General features: G+C 51.0%; 2 protein-coding genes across 7 annotated transcripts; both read right to left on the bottom strand.

Annotated features, from left to right (window-relative positions):
- Positions 1-10,567: 10,567 nt before the first annotated feature.
- Positions 10,568-12,789, bottom strand: PSORS1C2 (psoriasis susceptibility 1 candidate 2). Its single transcript, XM_036875663.2, has 2 exons — positions 12,511-12,789; positions 10,568-12,006 (listed from the first exon to the last, which is right to left on the bottom strand). The coding sequence occupies exons 1-2, from the start codon at positions 12,563-12,565 to the stop codon at positions 11,651-11,653; spliced, it is 411 nt and encodes a 136-aa protein (XP_036731558.1). The 5' UTR covers positions 12,566-12,789; the 3' UTR covers positions 10,568-11,650.
- A 1,620-nt stretch (positions 12,790-14,409) lies between these two features.
- CCHCR1 (coiled-coil alpha-helical rod protein 1) lies at positions 14,410-25,522 on the bottom strand. Of its 6 annotated transcripts, none has more exons than XM_036875519.2 (18): positions 25,425-25,501; positions 24,258-24,324; positions 23,967-24,180; positions 22,411-22,714; positions 21,232-21,395; positions 21,008-21,143; positions 20,706-20,816; positions 20,343-20,492; positions 19,656-19,766; positions 19,440-19,546; positions 17,240-17,352; positions 17,028-17,073; positions 16,738-16,874; positions 16,425-16,613; positions 16,236-16,337; positions 15,246-15,397; positions 14,973-15,102; positions 14,416-14,726 (listed from the first exon to the last, which is right to left on the bottom strand). In XM_036875519.2, exons 2-18 carry the CDS (start codon positions 24,271-24,273, stop codon positions 14,614-14,616), a joined length of 2,295 nt encoding a protein of 764 aa, XP_036731414.2. In that variant the 5' UTR covers positions 24,274-24,324; positions 25,425-25,501; the 3' UTR covers positions 14,416-14,613. The 6 variants fall into 6 exon arrangements, with proteins under 6 accessions (XP_057349649.1, XP_036731414.2, XP_057349648.1 ...); XM_057493665.1 differs by having other exon boundaries at positions 14,420-14,726; positions 14,973-15,144; positions 24,051-24,180; positions 25,425-25,506; XM_036875518.2 differs by having other exon boundaries at positions 14,421-14,726; positions 14,973-15,144; positions 25,472-25,522.
- Positions 25,523-25,559: the final 37 nt, after the last annotated feature.

The following is a 25,559-nucleotide window of genomic DNA, read 5'->3' as shown; positions in this document are numbered from 1 at the left end:
ACTCTCACCATGGGACCCAGTCACCTGGCTTCTTCACTCTTCTGACTTCCCTAGTGTCAGCCTGACTCCCATCTTCTCTCCATGCATAGATGTGGGCTTGTCAGCCTTCCCTTCTGCACCCAGGTACCTGCTCCAGCCCCCCAAGCCCAGCAGTGTCCCATCCACAGCCCCTGGATCTTTCCCTTTTCTTGGGATCCATCACTCAGCCTCCACTTTTCTCTGCCAGATACAAGGCTCTACACACCTCTTCCGGTGTCCCTGTTGTCGCTGCCCACGTATCATGCCTGCCACACACTTATTATGTGTTCTGTCCATGAGTGAGCCATGTCCCTCTGAGAGACTAGGAATCTGTACTCCAAAACTCCCTGACCTCGTCTTTCTGGGGGGCCCCAGGGACAGGGGGAGTGGTGCTGGATGCCAGGGCCCAGCCTGGGGAGGGGCCTGGGCTGGGGACCCCTGTCATAGCTGGGTCTCAGTTACTCACAGGCTGCTCACAGCCCCTCCCCAACGGCTGGTGACCCTGACTCCAGTGAGTGAGCATGAGGCTCACAGGACTAATTGGGAAGGTGGTGGCCCTGCATCCCATTAGCTGGCTCCCTGGCCTGGATGAGTGAGCAGGAAGCAGCCAGCTAGTGTCTGGCGGGGTGAGGAAGGGCTGGGAAGACTCCAGGGTCCCTGAGCATGCAAGGCAGGACTGGAAGACCAGAGCCCTGGGCTCACTAAGAGGGGGTGGTTCCTCCTCCATCTCATTCCCTTTTCTTCTGCTTTGGTCCTGGCCCCACCCCAACCAATTAATTGCTCACTAGTATTGCCAGGAGTATCAGTATCAGGGGAGTGGCCTGGGAGACAGGTCAAGGGGTCTCTCCTCCTCCCCCAGCCCACTCCTCTCATCCAGACTCATTTGCAGATTTCCCCAGTCTCTCACAAAGGTCCCCAGCCCTAAGCTCTTGGCTATCTGTCCCATTCTGTCTCATGCCCAGTGCTGTCCGTTGAACTTTCCTCCATGATGGAAATGTCCTTTATCTGTGCTGTCCAATATGGTAGCCACTACCAACATGTGGCTACTAAGCATTTGAAATGGGTCTAGTATAACCAAAGGAGAAACTGAACTTTTAATTTTAATTAATTTTAATGTAAATAGCCACCTACCACTCATGGCTATAATCTAGTTAGCCCTTGACTTTCTGCCAGCACTCAAGACAGGAAAAGGAAGGAAAAGGAGCTGCTATAGTGAGAGGAGGTGATAGGGTTGATGCAGTGGGAAAAACAAAAACACTGCCTTCAAAGCAGGTGACCTGGCTTCACACCCCAGCTAACCTCCCACCTTTGGGCAACTCCCAAACCTCTCTGAACTTCAGTGTCCTCTCTATAAAACAGGAATATTTTGCATCATGCCTACTCTGCAGGTTTTTGTGAAAATCAAATGGGCAATTATCAGAAAAATTAAATGGACCGGGGACACAGGCCTCCTGACACAGGCACCCAGAAGACAGAGCCCCTCAGTGTCCTGCCTGTGTCCTCCACTGGAGCAGAGCAAATAGGATGGGCTGGCCCCACAGCCCCAGGCTCTGTCTCTGGAGTCTCCAGCCCAGCTGACCTAGACAGTCTCCTCGGCCACCTGCCCTACAGAGCTGAGCACATAGGGCTGCTATTTAACAAGCTGTTGCTCCTCCTGAACGTCAGTTGCTCTGGTGCCACTCCCAGTCACATCTGTTCCCTCCTTAGACTCTCAGGTCCCGCTGGCTGTGGCTCCAGGAGAAGGGGAAGGAGGGAGGGGGTGCTTGGAGCAGGGAGGGGAGTAGCCCGAAGAAGAGAGGTGCAAGGTGCCTTGTGGGTGCAGAAAAGGGGAGGGACAGCAGGGCCTGTGGGTATTCTTTTCCAGCTCTAACAGAGGTGGCAATGTTTGTCTAGTTTTCTTGCTCTCATTCCTCCTGGATGTCATCAGACCTTGGCCAAGACAGCCAAGGCTGGAGGAGGCACAGTCTCTTTAGGCTTCTCTCCAAATCTCCAGCCACCCACACAACCTGGTGTGGGGCCACATTCCTCCTCCTGACTGCTGTCCCGTCTTCTCTGACCCTCTTTCCACCCATCTCCCCACCTGTGTCTGCCCGGCCCTCACGTGGACCTCCCATCTCCACTATCTCTGTTACTGAAATCCTATTTGCTCAGCTATATTTTACTCTGCTGTGTCCTTGTCCTCAACCCTAACCCTTCTTTCAGCTCAGGCAGTGAAAATATGAAGCTAATGAGGCTGAGGAGGACAGGGAAGGGCCATTGACTGAGTGCCCACCCAGGCAGGACACCTGGGATGCTCACTAATAAAATGATGCTCAAGTGGCACAAGTGAGTCTGCTGCCTCCCCAGCAACAGTCGACCCCTAACCCTCCAGTGAGTGCCTGCCCAGTGGATGGACAGGGTGAGAGAGTGTGGGTGGCCCCCACCAGAGAAAATCAAGCTTAAAATATGCCTTCCACAAGCAAGAGATCAAGTCTCCCTGCCACATAGGTATGAAGGAGGCAGGTTGCGGCCACTGCAGGCCACCCTGGGCCACTCTGTGCTCCTGTGTTCTGCACTGGGCAGCACTGGTTCGGTGTGCAGGGTCCTGCACCATGCTTTGGAAGTTGCAATGAGGAAAAAGATGAACTGTCTGTGACCTTGAGGAGCTGCAGTCCAGCTGGAAACATGCAGCACAGACAGAGAGCTAGCATGGAGAAAGGGGGCAGGCACTTGGTTTTGAAGAGGTGGCAGGACCTTCCCTGTCTTTGAGGAGGAGAGCAGGGAGCAGGCAGCTCAGACTCAGGGCCCTGAGGATGCTGAAGGTATATTTAGAACAAGTTGCTGGCTTGGGTTGCCATAGGAAACGTATATATATATATATATATATATATATATATATATGCAGAGAACAGTGGGGAGGAGGAACAGAAAGACTGCTCGAACCAGCATTGGAGGTGATCTGTAACACCTGGCTTAGGGAGGAATGGGTACGTGTGGGAGGGCATGGTCACAGAGGCAGCTTGTGGAGAACAGCATTTCCTGATGGCGGGAGATCATCCCAGATACTCCACACGTGTCCTGGTGCTTCATCCCTACAGCAGCCCTACAGGGAAGTGTTTTTTCTCCCCTATTTCACAGATAAGAAGATTGAGTTTAAATTACTTGCCCAAACCAGCTGGTAATAAGCAAGAGTTTAGAAAGGATGCAAGCTCAAGCCTGTTGAACTCCAAAGAGTCCACGTCATCCCATTACTCTATGAAACTAACACCATGCCATAAATTAATGGCAGTGGTCCACAGACAAAGGCAGAGGTTCCTTAAACTCTGTGGGAAGGTATTCAAAATCCCCTGTGAGTCATCACACTGCCCTCCCCGGCTCTACCTTTTTTTCCCCTCTGCATTTCATCCATGGGCCTAAAGGCCAGGACAGAACTTCTGGAACAAGAGTTCCATACAGGGGTCCTTGGTAGACATGGGGCTTCGGCTGAGAGAGGGAAAAAGAGAGGGAAAAGCACAGGAAGAGAAAAAGGCTGGAAGAAGAGTTTATTTTGTGGTGAGAAGAGGTGGAGGAGGCCCACGGAGCCACTCTGGCCTCTGCGCCTCCTCTGCACTGCCCTCTTCCCCATCACACCCCTCTACCTGTGCAGACTCCTTTCTCTAGCAATCTCTGCTCCCTCCCTCACATGGGAAGCTGATGCTCCTGCCACACTCCCAGGAGTGTTTGTCCCCTGAGTTCTCTCTCCTGTAGTGGGGATGGGTCACCCACATTCTCCACCTGGTCCCACGGTGACGAAGAACACAAAAGGAGGGGACTCATTTGTATGAGGAAGTTCCTACCTGGTCTGTGCCTGGTGGACCCTCTGTGGCCCCTGTGTGCTCAAGTGACTGGCTAGACTTCTCTCCATTTTGGTCTTTCTCTGCCTGCCTCTGCAGTCTCTTCCCTGTGGTAGACAATCAAGGACAGAATTCCATTCCATCTGGCCAGACTCCTTTGCCCTCCTCTCAGTAGATTCTGTGGCACATTATCTGTGCATTACCTATGTGACCTCGAAATGCCAAAAATCACTGGCCCTGGACTGAGGGTTCTCTGACAGTGAGCAAAGCACATGTCTGTTCACTGAAATCCAAGCACTTCTCCATGGTGGACACTTGTGATTTTTTGGAACAAAAGAATGAATGAATGTGTCCAGACCACCCTTCCCTCCCTCCCTTACTCTGGAACATGTCTTCCTCCTCTCTGGTTTCATGCCCTCCGCCCCTCCCAACCACATGTTCTAGGTGCACAGCCACTAGGAGCTGGGTGGGCCAAGGCCTGGCCTCCCGGAGCACTCAGTCTAGCTGGGCAGGGGCAGCAGGTGCATGAACTTGGCTCTGACACACATCCTCTCAGCCATGCTCTCTCCTGAGCCTGTTTGTCCCACCCTCATTCCCCATGGGTGATTGTCTCTCCTGAGCCTGTTGCCTCCCCACTGGGTGATCTCTGTTCTCTGAGGGATGGAACACACTTGCATCAACAACAGCGGAGCTCACATGGCCGTGATGAGGAAGTCCAGGATTTCCCCCTGGACAAGCATTAATCTGATGGGGCAGGACAGTGCTGTGCACTTTAAAAATCCCCTAGGGGGTTCTTTTGGGGAATCCCACCCCAGCAGAACATGTTGTCCTAAGCTAAGATCCACTGTTCTGGGGAGTGGTCTACACCCTATCAACATATACTCAATAGTGTGGTCTATACTTGGCTCTTGCTTTCCTCCTCCACCGGCTCTGTGGTCCATTACTCTCTTCTCTAGGCCTGACCTCCTGGATCTTGGCCTGATCAGCCTCCACTGTTGCCCTTCTCATGCTCTTAGCAGCCCCACTGGCCACCTCCAAGGGCCCTGGGAACCGCAACTGGGCCATGGGAGGGAGGACTGGGGTCAGAGCCGGGCACCTCTAGCAGCAGAGAGTCATCTGAGTGATGGTCATGCTCCGTGGGCCCAAGACTTCATCACTCCATTTAAGTCTCATCTGATGTGGCTCCAGCCCTTTTGCCTTGTGAGGAGATGAATACAGAGGCTGTGATTAGCTCTCAGACTAACAATAATATTGTTCCTCTTCTCTGTTCTGTAGAGTGAGTGCTGGGGAAACCAGCACTATGTCTGCTCCTATGCTCACCCATTAAATAGTCATTCTTTCCACTCTAGCTATTAATGCATTTTATTGTTATTGGTCACTTACAATTAGAGACTCAGCTCCCTCCTGATCCAGAGGATGGAGTAGGAGAGGAGGAAGGGAAAGGCCAGGGTACAGTCTGAACGTGCTTTCGGGAGAAGCTGGAAGGATTTGTACCAGGAGCGACTTCTAGGCCAGGTGTGGCCCTCAGAACTTCTGGGAGTGCATTGGCGCGGGCCGACTTCTCTCCTTCTGGCTTGTGTGACACCCTCTGGCTGGGAGCTCCTCATGGGCCAGGAGCTTCTCCTATTCCTCAGTGTGTCTCTAGCACTTGATGCATCACCCTCACATGGAGGTGAACAGGAAACACGGAATCCTACTGGGGAAGCTGGCATCCCGTGTCCAGTTCTGTGCTCTTGGACTCCAGGACTAGAACCAGAGTGGCACTGAGCCCTGGACCTGGGTAACGATCATCTTAGCACAAAATACCTACACATATGGGATTTATCTTGATTCTCTCAACAACCCTGGGGATAGAAACTATGATCTGTCCTCTCGAGCTGCAGACGCAAGTTCAGGAAGTTAAGATGATGCCTATTACCAGCAGCTGAGGACTTCACCTGGCATCCTGAAGCTGTATCCTACATACTGCACCCAGCTGGTTTTTCCTCTTCTCCCTGGGGATTCCCATGACTGGCTTACTCCCTCATTTCATTCGGTTCTTGGCACCTGCCCTCTCCTCAGAGGCCTTCCCTGGCTTTTCTATTTAAAATTGTACCCCCACCCTCCCCCCACCCCCATGGACCACCACTCTCTTTCCGTCCTCTGCCTTATTTCCCTTCACAGTATTTATCACAACATGACATCCTATTACATATATCCTATATCATATGTTTATTGTTCACTTCCCCCACAAGAAGTTAAGCCCTATGGGGGCAGGGCTCTCCTCTCTTGATTCAGGGCTGTATCCACAGTCTAGAGCCCTGCCTGGCTCATGGAGTAAACAAAAAATGAGAGAAATAAGTGAGAGATGAGCCCAATAAATGATGAGAAAGAATAAGTAATGAATGTATGGACCACTTGGCCAAGCAGCCTGTGCCTGAATTTTCCTGAGGGATCTGGATCCTGCCTCACCTCACCTCAAGTGCCTGACTCACCTTAGAGGGGTCCCTCTGGCAACTAAGATGGCACAATGGGGCCTGATGGAGGCCTGGGGCGTGGATGTTAGAGGAAAAGAACAAAGGGCTCTGGAGGCAAACACCTTAGAGGCGTCTCTAGGCTGCCCTCTAGGTGTCAGAGTGCAGAATAATCAACCACACACAAGAAATACAGGCTCAGAATTGTGTGGGAATTTAGATATTACTAATGAAACCCCCTAAAGTCACGCCCCAAGGCCATACAGAGAATGGACGGCAGAGTGAGACGAGGACTTGGGTCACAGCCTGATACTCTCATTGCCATGCTCTGTCTGCTGCCCTCAGACAAACTGAGATCAACCTAAGGTGACATAGTGTGAGACACTGGGAGGAAAAAACCCGAGGAGGTGGATTTGGCTGAATTCAACAGGTTTTTTGAGCCAGTTCTAAGCACCTGGTGGGCACCTAATTAAAGATAAGAGGGAGAAAACGTAGAGTAAGAGAGCTTAAGTTTATACCAAGCAAGTCTTCGGTCAAATGAGTTTGAAACATGACATTAGCAGAGGAGTTAGGACTTCCCTCCTCGGCTCCTGCCTCTGGGTGTGCCCCTCTCTAATTCAACTTGGATCACATTTTATTGCCATGATTTACATGTTTGTTTCCTCAGTAGACACAGAGTGCCTTGAGGGAAGGGAGGACTGAAACTGCTTCCTGGGACTGTCACCATCATCTAGCACCCGGCACAGTAGATGCTCAATAAATGATTGTCATAAGGGCAGATGGAGGAACAAATGAGTGGTTTGGAGCTTCCCTGCCTAGAGAGCTTCAAAGAAGAGTAGACAACCATCTCTTCTATCTAGTTCAAACACATTATTTTCCTGCCCAAAGGCTGAGGGCTGTGCCCAATGCTTTCTCAAGGTAACGCAGCTTCCATAATTAGATTGTACCACAATACTAGTTCTAGGTGCTTTTCTTTCATTGGCCAAGCCTTTGCTGAGTACCTGCCATGTCCAAGGTACTGAGCTATTGTTCTCTAAATCTGTGATCCTATTCTATCATTTAATTATCTGACTCCATGTTGACAGGAGATGTAGCAGTGTTCCCACCGCATTCACTGCTAGGTGAGCTCAGCCAAGGCAGATGAGGAAGGATCAGCATTGTCTAATCTGAACAGAGCAGCTGTTCCCCTGCGTTGATCCTCCATACCATCCAGTCCCACTCAGTCTCTTCCCCAGCTCATAAACTCACTCATGTTTGTGTGCCAACACCTGCTGTATATTAATAGGTATTAAAATCTCCAATAACCTCATGACTCCCCCTTCTCTCTCCCACTCACCCGCCTGTTATGTCAAACTGGGAAGAACTGGTTGGAGCCCAGCAGTTCTGCATCATCTTGACTTTGGCACTTGTGTTACGTCTGCACCGGTGAGTTACCTCTTCAGCAGAAGTTTCCTCATCTGTGAAATGGGGCTAATAATTTTCTCTGTTGAACACCTCCTGGGAGAGAAGTAAGGCATACTCTCATACTTTACAAGGAAGGGGAGGAAGATGTGGAAAGCAGCATATGTTGTGGAAATTAAATAAGATAATACAATATAGAGAGCCCTAGACCTTGCCTGACCCACATCAGCGACTCGGTTCTTTTCCCTCATTTTCTCTCTCCTTTCAGAATTTTCTCTTTTCATTCCCAAGGAACTCCATTTCACTGATTGGATGGTTGCTGCAGGTCACCTTAAGGGGTCCAGACTTCCTTCTTCCCTTCTACCCCATACCTGCCTGCCACAGAACACCCAGACGTGTGTGTGTGCTGTCCCAGGCGGGACACAGTTCTGTCAGAGGAGACTTTCAGATATGAGCTCCTGAGCCTGGCATCAACACCTTCCCTGATTTCCCCCAATCTACCTGTCCAACAGTATCACCCTCTTCTCCAGGTTATAAAGTCTTCACTCTAACCATCTCAGACTACTTCCTGTTGCCCAAACATTCATTAATGAATTCAACCACTCATAAAATACATATGTAATGGTTAACTTGACTGGGCTAAGGGATGCCCAGAGAGCTGGTGAAACATTTCTGGGTGTGTCTGTGGGGATGTTTCTGGAAGAGATTAGCCTTTGAAGGGGTGAACTGTGTAAAGATGATCACCCTCACCAGTGCAAGTGGGCACCATCCAATCTGTGAGGGCTGATTAGAACAAAAGGTGGAGAAAGGGTAATTTGTTCTCTGAGCTGGGATATCCATCTCCTACTCCTGGGCATCAGCGCTACTAGTTCCTAGTCATTTGGATTCAAACCAGGACTTAATCCATCAGCTCCCTGACTCTTGGGCTTTAGGACTCAGATTGGGATTTACACCATCAGTTCCCCTGGTTCTCAGGCCTTTGGACTCAGACTGAATTATTGCTCTGACTCCTGAGTGTTCAGCTTGCAGACAGCAAATTGTGGGTATTCTCAGCCTCCAAAATCTCAAAAGCCAGTTCCTATAATAATCCATATATTTTCTATTGGTTCTGTTTCTCTGGAAAACTCTAATACAAGTTGTTAAGTGTCTATGAAGGCCCAGGCACTGTATTCCGAGTCTAGGTTATACAGATGAATAAAGAGATGGGAAATGTAGTTTGAAGTGATTGTCAAAGGACAGACATGAATTTAAATCCAAGTCTACCCTTTGCCCACTACATATGGCCTAGCCTGTCACTGTACCTCTCCAGGCCAGTTTTTCCCTTCTCTTAAGTGGTGATAACGATAGGGTTATTATGCAAATTAAGTGGGATCTTAATCTGTAGGGCATTTGGCAAGAGTGCCCACACAGCACATGCGCAGTAGAAATACCTGCGAGGGTCAGGAGGGAGAAGTGGGAAGCGGCAGTGAGAAGCGGGAACTGGGAGGAATCCAGGCCGTCTCCTATAGGTCATCTTGGGCTCAGCGGCCTGGAGTGTTAATACCCGCATATCTGTCAGTCATCCATTAAGTTGGGGAGCTGGGGAGTGAAGTTGTAGGGAAGAAACAGTTCCACGTGCTTCCAGCGCTCCTATGCCTCAGCAGTCCAAGTACAAGTGGGGCTGCTGGGAATGAGCGCACACTCGGCGGCAGAGGGCATCAAAATGGGGAAGGGATCCGAGATGACTCGCGCAGAACCGCTTCCGCCCCCTAGAGCCTCGGGCCTAGTTGGGGAGGGGCGCAGCATTGGTGTGGGTGAGAGTGGGGAGAGGCGTCGCTGAAGGCACAAAGCTCTGGTGGGAAGAAAAGGCTAACTCAGGCCGCGGGCACGGCGCGCGCAGAGGCAAATGCCAGCGCCTGCCGTGTGCACGGGCGAAAGGCGGGTCCGGGAGGAAGCGGGCCTCGAGCAGCTTCCGCGCCTGCGCCGTCGCGGGAGCCCCGGCCGGTCCTCTACGCCCTCCCTGAGCGTCCCCGCACCGCGCAGCCTGCGGCTTTCTTGCGAGCTTCCGGCCGCCTCCTGAGGGCCTCCGCTGGCCAGTCCAGCTCCTCGTGACTCTCTTCTGAGGTCACAGCGATTACGGCCAAGGCTATTAGTACTCTGCTGCTTACACATATAGTTATTTAGTTACATGCATCCTTGTGACGCTGCTTAACTTTGCATGTAAATCCTGTCTTCCCGGGCCTAATTTTAAACTTCCTGAAAGTGGGAATTGTATATTTTTATTCTTTATATTCTCCTATAGCACCCGGCACTGGGGACGTATTAAGGGTATAAGAAAGTGACTGAGTCGTGAACGTAGCCCACTTTGAGGCCCAAATCTACTAGACTCACCCCTATGACTCTTACGTAGTCTGTCTAGCTGATTTCTAAACTCTACACTTAGGAGGGTTTTTAAAATTTTTTCAAACCAGTCACATACAGGTTTTGAGGGGAGTTACATAAACAAATTTGCCTCCTAAGGGGTGAATGTTAAGGTAACACACCCTCAATTTCTTTTAGCCCCTCTTCAACCACACCTTGGTCAGCCACTTGATTGACTTAGGCCATTGGGCTCTTGGCTCCTGCCCTTCAAACTTCCCTGCTTAAAATACTGCCTTAAAGAATTTTGAAAAACTGTGTACCCCTTACACATTTTTAAGTCAACAGTTAACATCTTTTTTTAACAGTTAACATTTTTAATCATGTTTCAATACTACAAAGGGTATGCTTTCCAGGGAATTGTTAATACTTACAATATTAAAAGTCACATCACTCTTTTAAATGTATAGATGGAATATAATACCATAGCATTTTCATATACATTAACACCCTTTTAATAAATGATATATCTTTGTAACAAAGATATGTAAGTTGAAATTTATTTCCTGTGGCCATAAAGCTCCAAGTGTTGAAAACAGTTATTCTGCAATGGATTTATAATTACAATTATTACAAGACACAGTTGATCTAAACTTCAAATATTGACAATGATTAAACAGAAAAGTACTTTGAACATGTATATCTTAATGAGATGGAAAGGGCTTATTTCTTTTCCCATTGACTTTTGTTTGGCAGCTCCAGGAAGAGCATTCTGGGTGTGTGAGAAAGCTGGGCCTTTGTCCAGTGGGAGAAGAGTGGCTTGTTGATGGAGGCAGGTGGAAAAAGAGAACACAATCCTCAGGCAGATTCGTTTTAGGAAGGGACATATATACTTCTGGAAATTGATCCCCTTAAAACTTGGTCCTGCCCACATGCCCCTGGGAAAGTTTTCAGGTTCAGCCAGCAGTATTCAAACCATAAGCTATTAAAGAGAGACGTAACTTAGTTTCTCATTCTCCAAAACAGGAGTCCCAGAACCGGAGAAATGTGGGTCTGAATTTCTTTGTAGCTCTGATAGTTACTTTTCCAACACCCTTCCTGCTGAGCTCCACAACCTTATTGGATATGGGCACAAAAGAAACTCAAATACTTCCAGATCTTTGTAGGTTAGTAGCTCTGAAGAGGGCATCTGAATATTCAAATCCTACACTGGCAAAGGAGCTGCCTAGATTCAAAATTAAGAAAACATGGTTTTTATTTATCGATTTCATGAAGGCACCATCATTGTCCCCTGTTGGCCACCAGGTGGCAGCAGACAGCACAGTGCTACCAGCCCTGCCCCAGCAGCCCCAGGGGTGAGGAAGAGGAGGTGGGAGGCAGATACTGGGCTTGTGGTAGAGGTGTACACTTGAGCTGTCGGAGAAAAAAGGAGGGGAAATGCGGGGGCTAAATACAGATCTCAGGAGGGACAGAAAACAGTGAGAATCACACCTTCAGGATTCCAGAATAAAATTGAAGGAATGAGGAAGGGATGTAAGGAGCTAGGCTCAATTGGGGAGAACTTAAGGGGAATCGGAAGGGTAGACAGGCTTGAGTGCACCCCGTCAGGAGGCCCAGGCCAGGATCCTGTTATCTATACTCTTCCCGGGGTGGGTCAAGGTCTGGCTCCTCCTGAGATCTGTGGTCCACCTCAGGGGCAGGCAGCCAGGGGTTTTCTGGAGGTTGGGGTCCTGCTGGCCAGGGGTCATCAGGCTGGGGAGGTTGAGGGAGATCAGTTCTGGGGGGCTCAGGAGGCCAGACTCCAGATTCAGGCAGGTCTCTCCAGGGACGATTGGGGCCTGAAAGTGGAGGGTCCTCAAAGGGAGAGGGTACCCCTGGCCAGGGGTTACCAGGGATTGGGGGGCCCTGAGGCAATGCTGAGGAGCCCTCCTCCTCTCCAGCTTCCGTGGGTGGGAGAGAGGGGTGGTCTCCGCTGCCTGAGATGCCTGTAGGGGAGGAAAGACGAAAGTAAAAGGTGGTGACGGTCAGATATCCACACCCCCACAGCTGCAAACCCAGGGGGTACAGCCTCTCTGGGATGGACCACAGCTGACCCCACAAACCTCAGAAGTAATTCTCTCAGAGCTCTCTACACATTTACAAAAGAGCAAGTGATCTTAAAATGACATGAAAATGCTATCCTGAACCATTAACTTAACTGACAGGACCCCCCATATAAGCTCCATCCAGCCCTGGTTGGGATATCCCACTGGCATGGCCCCGTTGATGGCCTACAACCCCAAAGCGGTATATACACTGAGCTAAACATTTATTCTGAGCTAAAATGTACCTTCCTGCATCACCTGCAACCCCTTCACTTCTGATCACCCCAAATCTGTGGATTTCCAGAAGCTCCTCCCATCCCTATGCCCCCAATTCACTTCCCCTTTTCCTCATTTGACCAATCCATCACCCCAAATTGGTCTCCTTGGCCTCTAGTCCCTGCATACCTTCCGCATACAGGCAAAGGACCAGGATCCCCAGCAGCTTCCAGTTGAGCATCATGGCTGTCTTGGCCCCTAAACCCAAGGGTGGGCTGATTCTGGGTGCCTAGGAACCCCAAGAGGCTTTATAGGGGAGGAGGGAAAGGAGGAGGCCAATCTCTGGGGAGAGGCCAGCCCAGTGACACCAGGAACCCCATCAGAACCTAACTGGTCAAACCAGTTTGGAAGGCAATGGCTGATGTGTAACCTCTGACAGCAGCGTCCCTCATTTTAGCCCCTCAGCTCAGGACCCAGCCACCCTGGCTCTATGGATGACCTAGACCTTGGTTACCGCTCCCTTGTTTTCACATCCTGCTCCACACACACACTGCAGCAATCAGTACCCACCTGTCATCTCTATAACCACAGGGACTTCCACCTTCCATCCCTTGAAGCCTTTGGAAGCCAAGGAATGGGACCAAACCACGCGTGGGGAAGCAGTGTAATTACAGGGCCAGAAAGCAGGACGCCTAGCAGGGAGGGACAGACCGGCTCCCTTTGAACACCTGGGAGGCAGCTAAGTTGGTCTCAGCTAGTTGCTGGAGCCTCCCCCAACCCCTTTGAACACTTGGCCTTGGGGCTCAATTCTTTCTTTGGAGTTTGGGCCCCCTCAGGACCCAGGCATGCTGTGCTCCATCCAGCACGTACCTTCTTCAGGCACACAGGGACCCTCCCCAGCAGTGACATCCTTGGAATTTCATCCAGGAGCCATCTGGGATGACTGCAGGCGAGGAAGGAAACGTGAGGACATCCTGATTCTTTCCCACCCCAAACTGTTTCCATCAGTCAGGGCCCCAGAGGCTCAGGAAGAAGCTGCCTCAACTCTGTCATCGCAGCCCCTCCCTGCACCCTCTGGACTTCCCCTCACTGCCCCTCCAGCCCCTCTGGTCCTGGGCAACACCTCTCTTTGCCCACTGCGCATCCCCTGGTCCTTTAGATCTCAGTCCAAGTCTTGTCTAAGTCTCTCAGAGAGACTTCTTCCTCAAGAATGCCTCCTCTGCCTGGAGGCCTAAACAAGCCTCTCAGTAGCAATGGCTCAAAAACAGAACTCTCTTCCTCCGCAGGATGTTCCACACCTGGTCTGTTCCTTGACAGTAAGGGACATCACTGTCCCTCTGTGGCTCACTTGGAAGCCTTTGTTCCTCTCCCCCCAACCCTGCAAGCCAAATGCAGACTGCCGCCCCATCCTGGATCGCCCCCTCCCCCACCTCCCAGCACCCTCCTCATTGGTCTCCCTGCTCCCACTCCTCATCCCCCCAACATCCATAACTCCATCTCTATTAAACACACCAATTGAATTTTGTGGCTGCATCCCTAATTCGTGGCCTCACTGCAGAATCCTACCCAGGAGCTCCTCTCCAGATGGCTGCACTGCTTGCTCATCTCCTTCCAATCTCCTCAGAGAGATACTGTCCCCTTTCCTGTTACCTCCTCAAACACCTGCCCCCAAAGCCAGGTTCTACCACATCACTATGATTTATTTGCCTTTCATAGCACTTGTTATCATTTGCAACACCCGTTTGTCCACTCGGGTTTGTCCATGTCTGTCTGTCATACTAGTAAGTACCATGGGGACAGAAACCTGCCCATCAAGCCCACCACTGTGGCCCCTGGGCTAGGATGCTGCCTGGCTCTAAGAGTCCTGCTAAGTAAATGTTTTATATTCTTCACTCCTGGCACTGATCATCTTCCAGAAGTAAGTTTTAAAAAAGAAATTGAGAATAAAGAAAACCTGGAGCTTCTCAAAAAAACACTTCCCAAGCAGCCAGGAAAGGGATTTTGAAAAAGGTACTATTTACAGAAAGATCTCGGTGACACCCCCCTCACATTCCCTGGGAAGAGATGGCTGCAGGGAGAATTCCTTTAGATTCCCAAGACAATATGTTCAAACAATGGTTCCCACTGTCATCATCTTTATTGAGCCACAAGAGAATTCAGACATGTTGGTGGCCAGTTGTCCCCAAGGGCAGCTGGATAGGGAAGAGGGCAGGGCTGGGCCCCCACCCCTACCACTTCTCCAAGATCCTTCTGACCCCCTGGAGCTCCTAGATGCCCAGCATACTCAGCTCCTCACTGGCAGACTGTTGCAGGAGAGTTCTGGTTGTCTCCTTGAGAAATAGCTTCCTCTTTGGAAATGGCCTCACTCAAGTCCTGCAGGTCATCAAGCAGGACAGAGAGGGATCCTGGGAAAGAAGACCCCAAAGGATGGGAGTCAGACAAGAGAAGCTTGTGGTGGTGGCCATGCAGAGAGCAGGCCTGCCACAGGATGTAAGGGTTGTGAGGGGAAAGGTTCTCTGGTCCAAGATGGTCATGGATAAGAGAGGCTGCTGGCCTCCAAGGGTAGCAGAGAACAATAGTCATGCGTTCAAGAGTATCCAGAGCAGATTCCTGAAGTGCCCCTATTTGTCCCTTCCTATGGAGACCATTACCTTTTATGGACTCCCTGGAAGAGGGTGCCATTGCTGGAAGTAGAGAAGCTGGAGACCCTGAGGGCCTGAGGCTGGGCTCCACAGATTTCCCCTTATCCAGTAGGGAAGGCAAAACTGCCAAGAGTCGCTGCTGCTTGTAATGGGAGAGGAGACCTTCCTGCTGCAAGGTGGCCTGGGAAGGAGAGTGTTACACGCCACCTAGCCCAGGCAGAGCCACCCCTTCCTCTTCCTACACTTCTCCCCAGGCAGGCCGTGGCCTCCGCCTTTCCCTACCAGCATGACGTCCTTATCCCTCTCCAGATCCTGCAAGCGCTGGGTCAGGCGCAGTCCCTCCTCCTTCCAAGCCTCCTCCTGCAGGCGTCTGAGCTCTTGACTCCGCTCCTTTTCCCGGGTGGCTTTGCGCTGTATCTGGCGCAGGGAGACTACTGTGGGGAAGCCAGGGCACAGAGGGCACAGGTGTGGAGCAGCATAGAGGCAGCCAGACACATTGAAAACAAGACTGGGATGACAGGCTAATACTGGGTCCCTATGACTCAGGGAAGCCACTTCCACTCTGTGGCTCTCAGTCTCTTCTGTATGGTGGGAGGGATGGCTGATGCTCTAGGATCCAAAGAATCTGTGAACCCAAAGTATCTTCCCCATCCCCAAACCTTGTGGCATCCCTCAGGGAAAACCTGAATATAGACTGGATATTAGATTGTATGCAATTAATGTTCACTTTCCTAAAGTGTGACAATGGTATTGAGGTAGTAGGAAAATTTCCTCTTCATAGGAGAGACAGCTGAACACTCACAATATTTGCAATTTACTTTAAATGATTCCAAAACAATGTATATATCAATGTGTATGTATATACAGTTAGAGAGGAAATGGAGCAAATGGTTAATAGCTGCTGCATCGGGCTGGAGAAGGTATGTGAGTATTCATTACACAATTCTATTAATTGTCTAGGTGTTTGACATTTTTCCTAATAAAAAGTTGGACGAGATAGTTGGTGTGAGGTATGGGGATGGCAGCTGCCTTTGTGAAGGGGAGTCACTGGGAGCAGCTCAGGGGCTCTAGGCTGGTCAGGGGCTGGTATAAGATCTGGGAACTGGCTACGCGGGTGTGTTCACCACCTGAGGATTCATCTGCACCACTCCTTGACAACTTCATTAGTTTCGTACTTCAAAAAAGGCTTTAAAAAAAGTTTTAAGAATAGTCTATGTGTCAACACCATGACGTTCCTGCTAGAAGCCCACGGTCCACCCTGCCAGACCTTACCAGCCTTGGCCTGTTCCCTCCGAGCCTCACTCAGCCTCCTTTCTGTTTCTGAGAGCTGTTCCCGTAGCCGCGTTTCCACTTCGGCCACCTTCTCCTGCAGAGCTGGGGTGAAGATGAAGATGGAGTGTGTCGGGGGGCCTTGGCTAGAGGCCCATCAACCTTCCAGTGCATCCCGTCCACCCTGCACACCTTGCCCACAAAGCTCCTGCTGCTGGGTCAGCTCCTGCCGGAGACCGGCAGCCTCCTCTGTGCTCTCCTGCTGACCCTGGCGAGCCGCTTCCAGCTGCAGCCCCACACTGGCCAGGGACTCCTGTGTCCGCTGCAGCTCCTGCTCCAGCTGCTGGACAACCTCACTTAGCCGCTGCCGCTCCGCCTCCCCTGAGAAGAGGTGGCTCTCACTCAGGCCTATCCACGCCCGAGGCTCCAGCTCTTACCACTTCCTTTCCATCCTCTGGCCCTGCCCAAGCTCAGTGACTCCAGGTAACTCCAGGACCAAGTATACCTTGCTGCCGGGCCCGGCCCACCTCCTGCTGGATGAGGTGGGCACTCAGCTGCAGTTCTGCATCCAGACGGTTCCGTTCTTCCCGCAGCTGCTCCAACTCAAGGCTCACATCCATGGCTGGTGGGGGTAGAGGGCAGCTGGGACAAGGAAGAGAAACAAAGTCAGGGGATATCACCAGCTGCCTGAGCCCAAAGCCCTCACCCCTCCTCAGTCCTATTTTGGATCCCAGCAACCAACACCTGAAAGTCCCCTTCCTCCCCAGATCCACCTCCAAGTGCCCCAAACTTCACCTCTCCTGGCGCAGCTGAGCAAGGGCCAGTTTTCGAGCCATTAGGCCTAGGGGAGAAAAGGCGGAGAGCAAGAGAGACAAGTTAGTGGGGAAGAAAAGGGGAAACCTCGGATGGGGGTAAAGGAAAGAGATGCACGGGCTGGTGAGGGGGCAGGAGGGTGGGTGTGGGCTGGGGGACAGCAATGGGGTACATCTGGCACTGGCCCTACCCACCCCGAATGGTGTAGACCTTGCGGACAGCATAGCTGACTCGGCTGCTGAGGCTGGGCAGCCGGGCTGCAGCCTGTTCCACCTCAGCCGCGGTGTCCTGGAGCCAGGTCTGAAAGCTGGAGAAGGTCACTGGTGCTTCAACCTCACCTCATTCCCAACAGGACTTGACCTGCCTAGCAGGGACAACTCACGCTATCTTGTACTGGGGAAAGCAGGGGAGGGAAAATCGGAGCAGGAAAAAAATGCTGAAGCCAAGGGTAGGAGGCCCAACTTTTTGCGCTATCAGTCGTGTCTGAGCTTCTCTGTTGATACAAGAAGAAAACCTGAGAGCGTAAGCCATTTAGTGATTGTCAGATAGACATAATCCAGTCGTTCATAAGAAAATACAGCTATTCAGTGAACCTACAGTAAGCCTCTCATCTGGGCCCTAGCAGTCAGCGTCTTTAATTACAGCCCTGCAGTAGAAACACTGAGGTTCATGGGGTTATACCTTATCTGGACCCAAATGCCATTAGAGTAAAGGGTTCAATAAAAAAAATTCTGCAGGGGCTTAAATTGAGTGCCATAAGGCTGGCTAATCTCTAGCTGACTTAGACTTTTTCACCTGCAGGCCCATGGATGCATCTCTAGGCTTTAGGACCCTACTGGTATTGTACACCATGTGTGGGGAGTATGAACTTATGTATGCTTTCCTAAGGAACAAAGCCTGCTGTTTCCATAACTTTTCTAAGGGGCACTTGCACCAACAAGGCATTAATGACTTTGTATCTTTTCAAGCAACCTACAAAGCTTATTTCTCACAACCTGTTTTTTGATCCCTATTATGTATGCATCAGAGATCAGCTATCCTCTCCAACAATTCCAATACCACTGAAGGCCAGGTCCATGTCCTTCACCAGCTGGCTGTGCTCGAAGTAGAACCAGCATGGCTCATGAAAGCTGAGAGGCCTAAACAGGCCCCTGGGAAAAGGGCTAAGGCAGCATTCAGGGGCAGGGCTGCAGCTCCCCAGGAGAGTCCCTGTCTGTGCCAATGGAAAACAAGTGGACAAAGGCTGAAAGGTGTATCCCTAGCAGCACAGCAGAGATCATTTTTATCTGAAAATGACTTGAGCAGGCGCTTCCAACACCCACCATGGCTCTTATTAAAGCCATTTTCTGATAAGGTCCCCAAGCCATCTAGAGATTACCTAACAAACTTAGCAAAAATCTTAGTTGGCTTGTTTTGAATTTTGAACCTTGTGGGCTTCTTTGGCAATAAATTATTAGCAAGAACCATTTCAGTGATGTCCTGGAGCCAAAGTAAAACCCTACCCACAGGATATCTTTCTGTTCTCCTGGAGGTAAAAGACACATGCAATGGGTTCAATCTGGGAGGTGGTTCATCCTAACTAGTCTCTCTAATCCCATGCATGTTTGAAACTTTTCATAACTTTTTAAGTTAAATTAGTCCTAAAGGTACAAATCCAACGGAAGGGGATACTGGGCAAGGACCCAACCTGTACCACAAGTTTACTAAATCTAAAATTCTTGTCATCCATCAAGAATAGCATCATGGTAACAGGAAACATTTATAGGCTCAGATGACAACGCAGGCACTGTGCTAGGGGTTCTGCAAGGACCACCTCAGGACTCCAGCACCTGAAGCTGAGAAGGGCTTGTTAACAATGTGAGGAAGCTCACATTCTCCTTACAGGTCTTTCTACAAGTCTTCCCAAGAGTTAGGAAGGAAACACCTAGGAAGTTGGTAGGAGAGACACAAGCTGGCAATTGATTGAGAAGGAAATTGGCATACATTTTTAGATGGAATATCTAGTAAACCAGTAGGGGTACAGCTGTAAAATAAATAGATTACATTCATTTCCAACTAGATAGGGCATGCATAGAATATTACAAACAAAAAGATCAAGTCTCCACATGCCTCATCCTTGAACAACACTGAGGGTGGAACCCCTCCCAGGTAGACAGCACTACAGGAGGAAGCACGTCTCACCTCCAGCCAAATTCGCAGCAGGAGTCCTAACAAGTGACCCTGGTGTGAATGTGCAGGGGGCTGTCCCAGGAAAAGTAACCATAGGGACTCTACAGGAATAAATACCTCTAGCTGCCAGCTTTCCAGGCCCTCTAGCTGGGGGCTCTTAAACTCCAAGGCACCCAGGCAGCTGGGGAAGCAGAAACACTACTCCACCCACACTCCACCCAATACCTGCTGACAGCACTGGCCACAAGCTTCAGGTGCCCCTCGGTCATGGCACTATGCTGTTCCTGCCGCTGCCGGGCCTCCTGAGCCCGGCTCAGCTCCATCTGCAAGGCCTGGAAAGGATGCAGTGAAGTGAAGGGTTCCCTCCCAGGGCCTGGGCCCACACACCCAGGCCAGGGATGTCCTGCCTTCCCTTAGCCTCTGCCTGTCTCACACACTGACCTTGGCACCCATCCGCTCCACCTCTACCTCTGCGGCTTTGTCCTGCAGGGAACGCTGCAGGATGGCCCGCTCCTGACTCTGGGCTGCAGTTCTTTCCTGGAGCTCTGTCAACTGTGGGAGGAGAGGAGGCCAGGCAGGGTGTGGCTAGAGCCGAAAGCTGTGTGGGAGCACTGGAACTGAAGGGGCAGGTGTAGAGTTCTCTGAAAGAACACCATGCAGGCAGACAAGAAGCTCGGGATCCTGAGAATGGAGTCTGACTCCAGGTTTCTTCCAGAAGCATGTTCCTTCCATGTGCCCACACCTTCACCCACCCTGGGACTCACCCATAAGGACCCATGACCCTCTGCCCATGCTACCCATCCTGGGACACTGTCACCTCCCCAGGAAGACCATTCCTGACCATCCTACCTAAAGCTGGCCAACCCCATGGTGTCTCACTGTCACACTGCCTTTCACATTATTCTTTAAAGCACATATAAATTACTTGACATGATACAATCATCTGCTTCCTTATTGTGTCTCTCTGCTCCAGAATAAAAGCTCCATGAGAACAGGTACTTGACTGTCTTTGTTCAAGGCTGTCTTCCCAGCACATGATAACCTCTAATAAATCTTTGCTGAATAAATACCACTCCTCATATAACAAGCAAGGAGCTAGGAGGCAAATATGGGGAGGAGCCAAGTGACCTGTCCCTTCAGCTGCTGCACATGTCCTCTGTGCTCCAGCTCCTGGGCCTTTAGCTGCACCATGAGGGCAAACACCTTCTCCCGCCATTGTTTCAGCAGGGCCTGGCACTTCCTGGTGAATTCCAGCTCCAGGGAATCTGAAGGTTGAACCTGCAAGGTGGAAGAAGGGGGGCGGTAGGTGTGGGCTCCTGAAGGAGCAGAAGAAAGAGGTGGGGTTTTTTTTCTGTCCTGCCCAAGCAACAGGAGCCACAGCCAGAAGAGGTATCCTCGCAGAGGAAGATGCTGGCAGGTTCTGGCTGCACACCAACCCCTCCTGCCCACAGGGAAGCACCTGGGGGTGAGGGGCCCAGAGTGGGGGCCTACCTTCCTGGCTAGCTCCTCCTCTTGCATGGCGAGGATGTGCAGGAGGCTCTGCACTCGCACCTGCAGCAGCTCCACTGTGGTACGCAGGCCTTCCCGGGCCTCCTGCAAGTGCTGCAGTGGCAAAGGCAGGGAGCATAGCCGCCACCGCTGCAGGGCCTCCACGACAGTGCAGCCGTTGACCCCACTGCCTTCTCTTTTGAGAACAGAGCTCCTCTCCAGGGCCCACCCCTCTCCCAGGCCCTGAGCATAAGCCCTCCTGTCCCACCCTCGGCCCTGCACAGATACACCCTGCACTCTCTCACTTGCACATTTTCTAGAAGCTCCTGTCGCTCTGATTCCCACGTCTGGCTGTGGATTTCAAGAGGGACTTGCTCCCCCACATATCTCCTTAGATTCTCAACCAAGGTCACCTGCGCCTTCAAGTCCTCTTGAGTCTTGCTGGGATTGGGGTGGGAACAGGGTAGCCATCAGGGGGCACCCTCACTCACCAACCTCCAGGCAGTCCTCCAGCCACCCTGCCACTGACCTCAGCTCCTTCCGCAGCAGCTCAGCCTCCTTCTGGGCCATGGCCAGCTCCTTGGCTTCCCCTGCCCTCCTGGTTTCCAGACTATTCAGAGACTTCTCCAAGCCCTCAGCTTTGTTGGTCAAACTGTAAAGAGCCTCCTGGTGAGTCTTTGTCAAGGAGGAGAGCTGCAGAGAAAGAGAGGGCTCAGCAGGGGTAAGCTCACTCCTACATCTGGGCTTTCCAAATCCGCCCCTGCTTTGGCCCTACCCTTCACTCCACTTCCTGTGGCTTTAGAGGGCAATCCAATAAATCACCCAGCTGCACAGGGCTCCTCACTCACCCACTCATCACCCTCTGATCCAGCAGCAGCTCCCATCAAGTCTTCCCACAAAACATATCTTCAACTTCTATCTCCACTGCACCCAACCTGAGGTAAGCCACCCAAATCTCTGGCCTGGACAATGACCAACAAACTCCTGACAGTCTTTGAACACCTCCAGAGGCTCACTATGGCATTCAGAACAAATCCACCTTCTTCCCTCTCCTGCAGTCGCTGTGCCTTGGCCTCTGCCTACTTCTCTGAGCTAAGCTCCTACAGCTCTCCCTCCACTCCAGCCACAGCACCCACTTCTTCACCACAACAAGCCAGCTCTTTCCCACCTCAGTCTACCAGAATGCTAGGATTCTCTGAACTCCTAGGCTCTCAGGTGAAGTCGCCTCCTCGGGAATGTCTCACTGGCCCCACAACCCCTCCCTACCACCCGCTCTGTCCTGTCACCTGTTAATGCCCCAGCACTCACCACCAGAAATTATCTTACTTCAGCAAGAGCTACCTACCTGCCACACCCCATTCAAAAGGAAGCTCTAGGAAGGTAGGAATCTTGTCCATTTCTCACCTCATGGTAAGGGTATGGGGGACACTGAAGGAGTTGGGAGGCCAGTGAAGGAGGGGAATGGCTGTAAGGGAGAGGAGGGCTTCAAGAGGAGGGATGTCACCTGACCTCCTGGGGAAAGTACAATCTGAATAAAACCAAAAGACCCTAGTTCTCTCTCTTTCCAGGTCACCTATTTTTTCATCTTCACCACCATCTTATCACTCCACTGCTGGTGAAGGCCTTTTCTGCAATACCTGATACTTGCTGGGAAGCTACTGCTCAGCTCACCATTGTGAAGCAGAACCATTCCCTCTCCCACATTCACCTGTTCTTGGTGCAACCTCTGAACCTCCTCCAGTTCCCGCTGGTTCCCCTCTTCCAGGTTCTTTCGGACAAGCTCAGCCCCAGCCAAGGCAGCACGCAGGCCCTCGGCCTCAGATCGGCCAGCCTTCTCTGCCCATGCCAGAGCCTCCAGCTCCATGGCCTGGGCCTCCAGCCTCATCTTCTGCTGTAGTGAGGTCTCCCGCAGGACCCGGACCTCATCCTCGAAACGCCGCAGCTCTTGGAGCTGTCGAGAGATCAGCTCAGCCTGCTGGTTCAGGGCCTGTGACCCATGCAGCTCCATGGACCTTCAAAGACATAGCACAGATGAGACCTGTCTCTGGTGTTGGGAGGGTGGCCAAGGGCATAGATGGAGACAGGAGAAGAGGATCCCTCTGCTCCTGTGTGGAGAGATGGGGAGATGAAGCTGGGCCATGCAGACAGACCTCTGCATTTCCATCACCACGATCATTTATCATGGCCCTACTAAGCGTATTAGGTCTACTGTCTGGGCTCACAGAACCTAAAGGCTAGCTGAGATCATGGAACATGATCTCAGGACAGCTATATACAGGAAGATATGTTAAACATCAAATTTGCACATTATTAGGCCACAAATTCTAAACTGGAGAGAGTGGAAGACAAACAGAGACTTCTGAATTCTGACTTAACGGCAAGCAAGAGTTTGAGGGAGGTGTGTAGAATGGGATGCCATGGCTTCCAGTAGCAACAGGGTGAGGCCAGGTGCTAGCTAAAAGCATATGTTGAATGTCAGATATACTGTATAAGGAAGGAGTCTGAGAGGACAAAAAACTACATAATCCCAACCTTTGGAGAATACAATTTACTGGTGTCATTAAATTTAAACCAGCTTAGAACATGGCTCTCATCACAGCTCCCTCACTAAGGCCCAGAACCACCAGACTTTTTTCATAAGCAGCAGGGATCCGTAACCTCGAGAAATTCAGTGACTAGCCAAAGGACCCCTAGCTGTTAACTAAATTAGGAACAGAGTCTCCATCTCCTGACACCCACTGCTCTCTTTTGGTCATCATGCTCCTTCCTCCTGGATGGGGCCCAAGGTGGACCCATCTGCAATCCCACTCCAGAGCAAAATGGCAGAACAACATTCCAGTATATTTGGGAAAAGACACACATGAAACATCAAGATTAAGAAAAGGCATTTTTACAGACAAAACACCCACAAATAAATGGCCAGCTCAAATGGTGTGGGTTCCATCGGAATGAATCCACAGTACAGTCTATACTCCTAGTTCACATCTCTTCATCTTGCCTTAGGCTATGCTTATTTACAATTGGCTGTTGATCAATCTGTCTCTTCCCTTAGGATTTTAAATTCCTGGGTATCAGGATTGCTCATTCATATTTATCCCCATCCGTAGCACCTAGCACACTTGCCTTATTTTTTGTGCATTGTAGGCAACCATCAATGATTATGCAAAAATGAACAAATTATGGCACTAAGAATAAGGAATCTATTTCACTGATGAAGGGTCACTGGAAAGGAAGCCTGAGAAAACAGCAACCATGGATCCCTACCTGCCTCTTCGCCCTGGCCCCTTCTCATCACCAGAAACATCCTGTTCCCACTTGATCGCCTGAGGTCTCCGGTTGTCTGCCCACCTCTCTGAGCCATCTTGATGGACTGAAGGTTGGACCAGGGGAATGTCTGAGACCCAGGAGGGAGCCATTCTTGGCAGAGTTGGAAGGGGATGAGCTTGGAAGTGGGATGGGGGAATCAGCCCAGTGGAACCTGAGGAATCACAGGACAAAAATGGTCAGTTTCCTAGGGAGAGACAATCACTAATCCCATTGCCCAGCCTCACTAACCTGAAGGTCGAAACATCTCCACATTATTTGAAGTTTCTAGATTCTGTGTCCAGCCTTCTATGTTCCCCTGGAAAACAGGAGAAACAAGGTCACTCCAATTCAATTCTCAGGCCACCTTCCAAAAAGAAAATTCCTACAATAAACAAAGTCATAATCCTTAAAAAAGCAGCCAGGTGCACCTGACTCTTAGTTCCTCTTTTCCTACTTCCCAAAAGAAGTAGGAAACACCTAAAGATCACTTGCTTGACCCAACCTGGATCCTGATAGAACGATGGCACTGGTTAACCATGAAATGGAGGGAGTGTACTAAGACAGGCTGAGAGGGAGCTTGTAGGCTTTACTCATAGTTTTAGGATTCTGGGCAATGCCTTTACCCTCCTCAAGTTTCTATGGTCTCTGCTGTTCCTGGTCGGAGGTGAGAAAGGAGGTGTGCAGTGCAAGGGCTGTGAACCCAATCTCCAGAGTTCTCTCCACTGCTCAGCAAGGCCTACGGGAAGCCCATCCACACACACCACCAAGCCATGACTCCTGAGTCCTTCCCTAATAAAGCACTAGTCCAAGACCTAGCCCCAGATGAATGTGGCCACATGTAGGCCAGGAGGTATCCCCCCAGGACCCCTGGGAATCCAAGCAGCCTAGACCCCTTGGCAGAAAGTCTAGCTTCCTGACATTTCATCCAAACCCTTCTGGTAACTTTTCTCTAAGTGTCTCTCTACTATGCCCTCAGCTCCCATCCCTGTCCCCCAACCCTCCACTGTCCAAGAGTCCTAGAGCATAGAGAGGGCTCTTCAAGATCTCCCCACCCTCCCATCTGAATTCATCTATTTCCCCCCCAATTTGGGTTTCCTATCCCCCTCGCTACATCCCAATCTTTTTTCCTGAAGGAATTATTCTGGTTCTCACTCTCATCCTCATCTCTCAACGCAATAGCCTGCTCTCGCCTCCTTGCACTCTAGCTGGCGCTCAGTCTGCCCCCCACCCGCCAACCCAAGATACGCCTGAGTATTCACCCCGCTGGACCCTGAACTCTAAGGCTGTTCTGACCATCTCATCTGTGTCTTTACTCGGCCTCTGTACCCCTCTCCCTCTAGGGACCTCCGAGCCCAGCCCGGAACTCTCCTCTCAGCCCCTTCCCACCCTCAACTGACTCCTCCAGACGCCCCTTACCCAGCACGAGAACCCCCTCCCTCTGTCCTGTGGCCACACCCCCTCACCTAGCTACGGGGCGCGGCATCCTCCCCCAACCGCGCCTGCGCAAAGCTGTTTCACCCCGGAAGGATGACGGGAAGGGGTGTACGCAGG

This window comes from Manis pentadactyla, chromosome 16 (assembly GCF_030020395.1).
Source record: "Manis pentadactyla isolate mManPen7 chromosome 16, mManPen7.hap1, whole genome shotgun sequence".
In the NCBI taxonomy this organism is placed as follows: Eukaryota; Metazoa; Chordata; class Mammalia; order Pholidota; family Manidae; genus Manis; species Manis pentadactyla.
The sequence above is the reverse complement of the archived record's forward strand: the minus strand, read 5'-3'. Positions and strand labels throughout refer to the sequence as shown.

What these genes read in the sequence shown, in the direction of transcription:
- PSORS1C2 (XM_036875663.2), bottom strand. Translation starts at nt 12,565, where the DNA reads ATGATGCTCAACTGGAAGCTGCTGGGGATCCTGGTCCTTTGCCTGTAT. An exon ending in CCTTTGCCTGTATGCGGAAG is followed by an intron (nt 12,007 to 12,510) that starts GTATGCAGGGAC and finishes CCTCCCCTACAG; the next exon opens with GCATCTCAGGCAGCGGAGAC.
- CCHCR1 (XM_036875518.2), bottom strand. An exon ending in TGCAGCAGCTGAAGGGACAG is followed by an intron (nt 19,767 to 20,342) that starts GTCACTTGGCTC and finishes CTCCTCCCACAG; the next exon opens with TTGACAGAGCTCCAGGAAAG. An exon ending in TGGAGCGGATGGGTGCCAAG is followed by an intron (nt 19,547 to 19,655) that starts GTCAGTGTGTGA and finishes CATCCTTTCCAG; the next exon opens with GCCTTGCAGATGGAGCTGAG.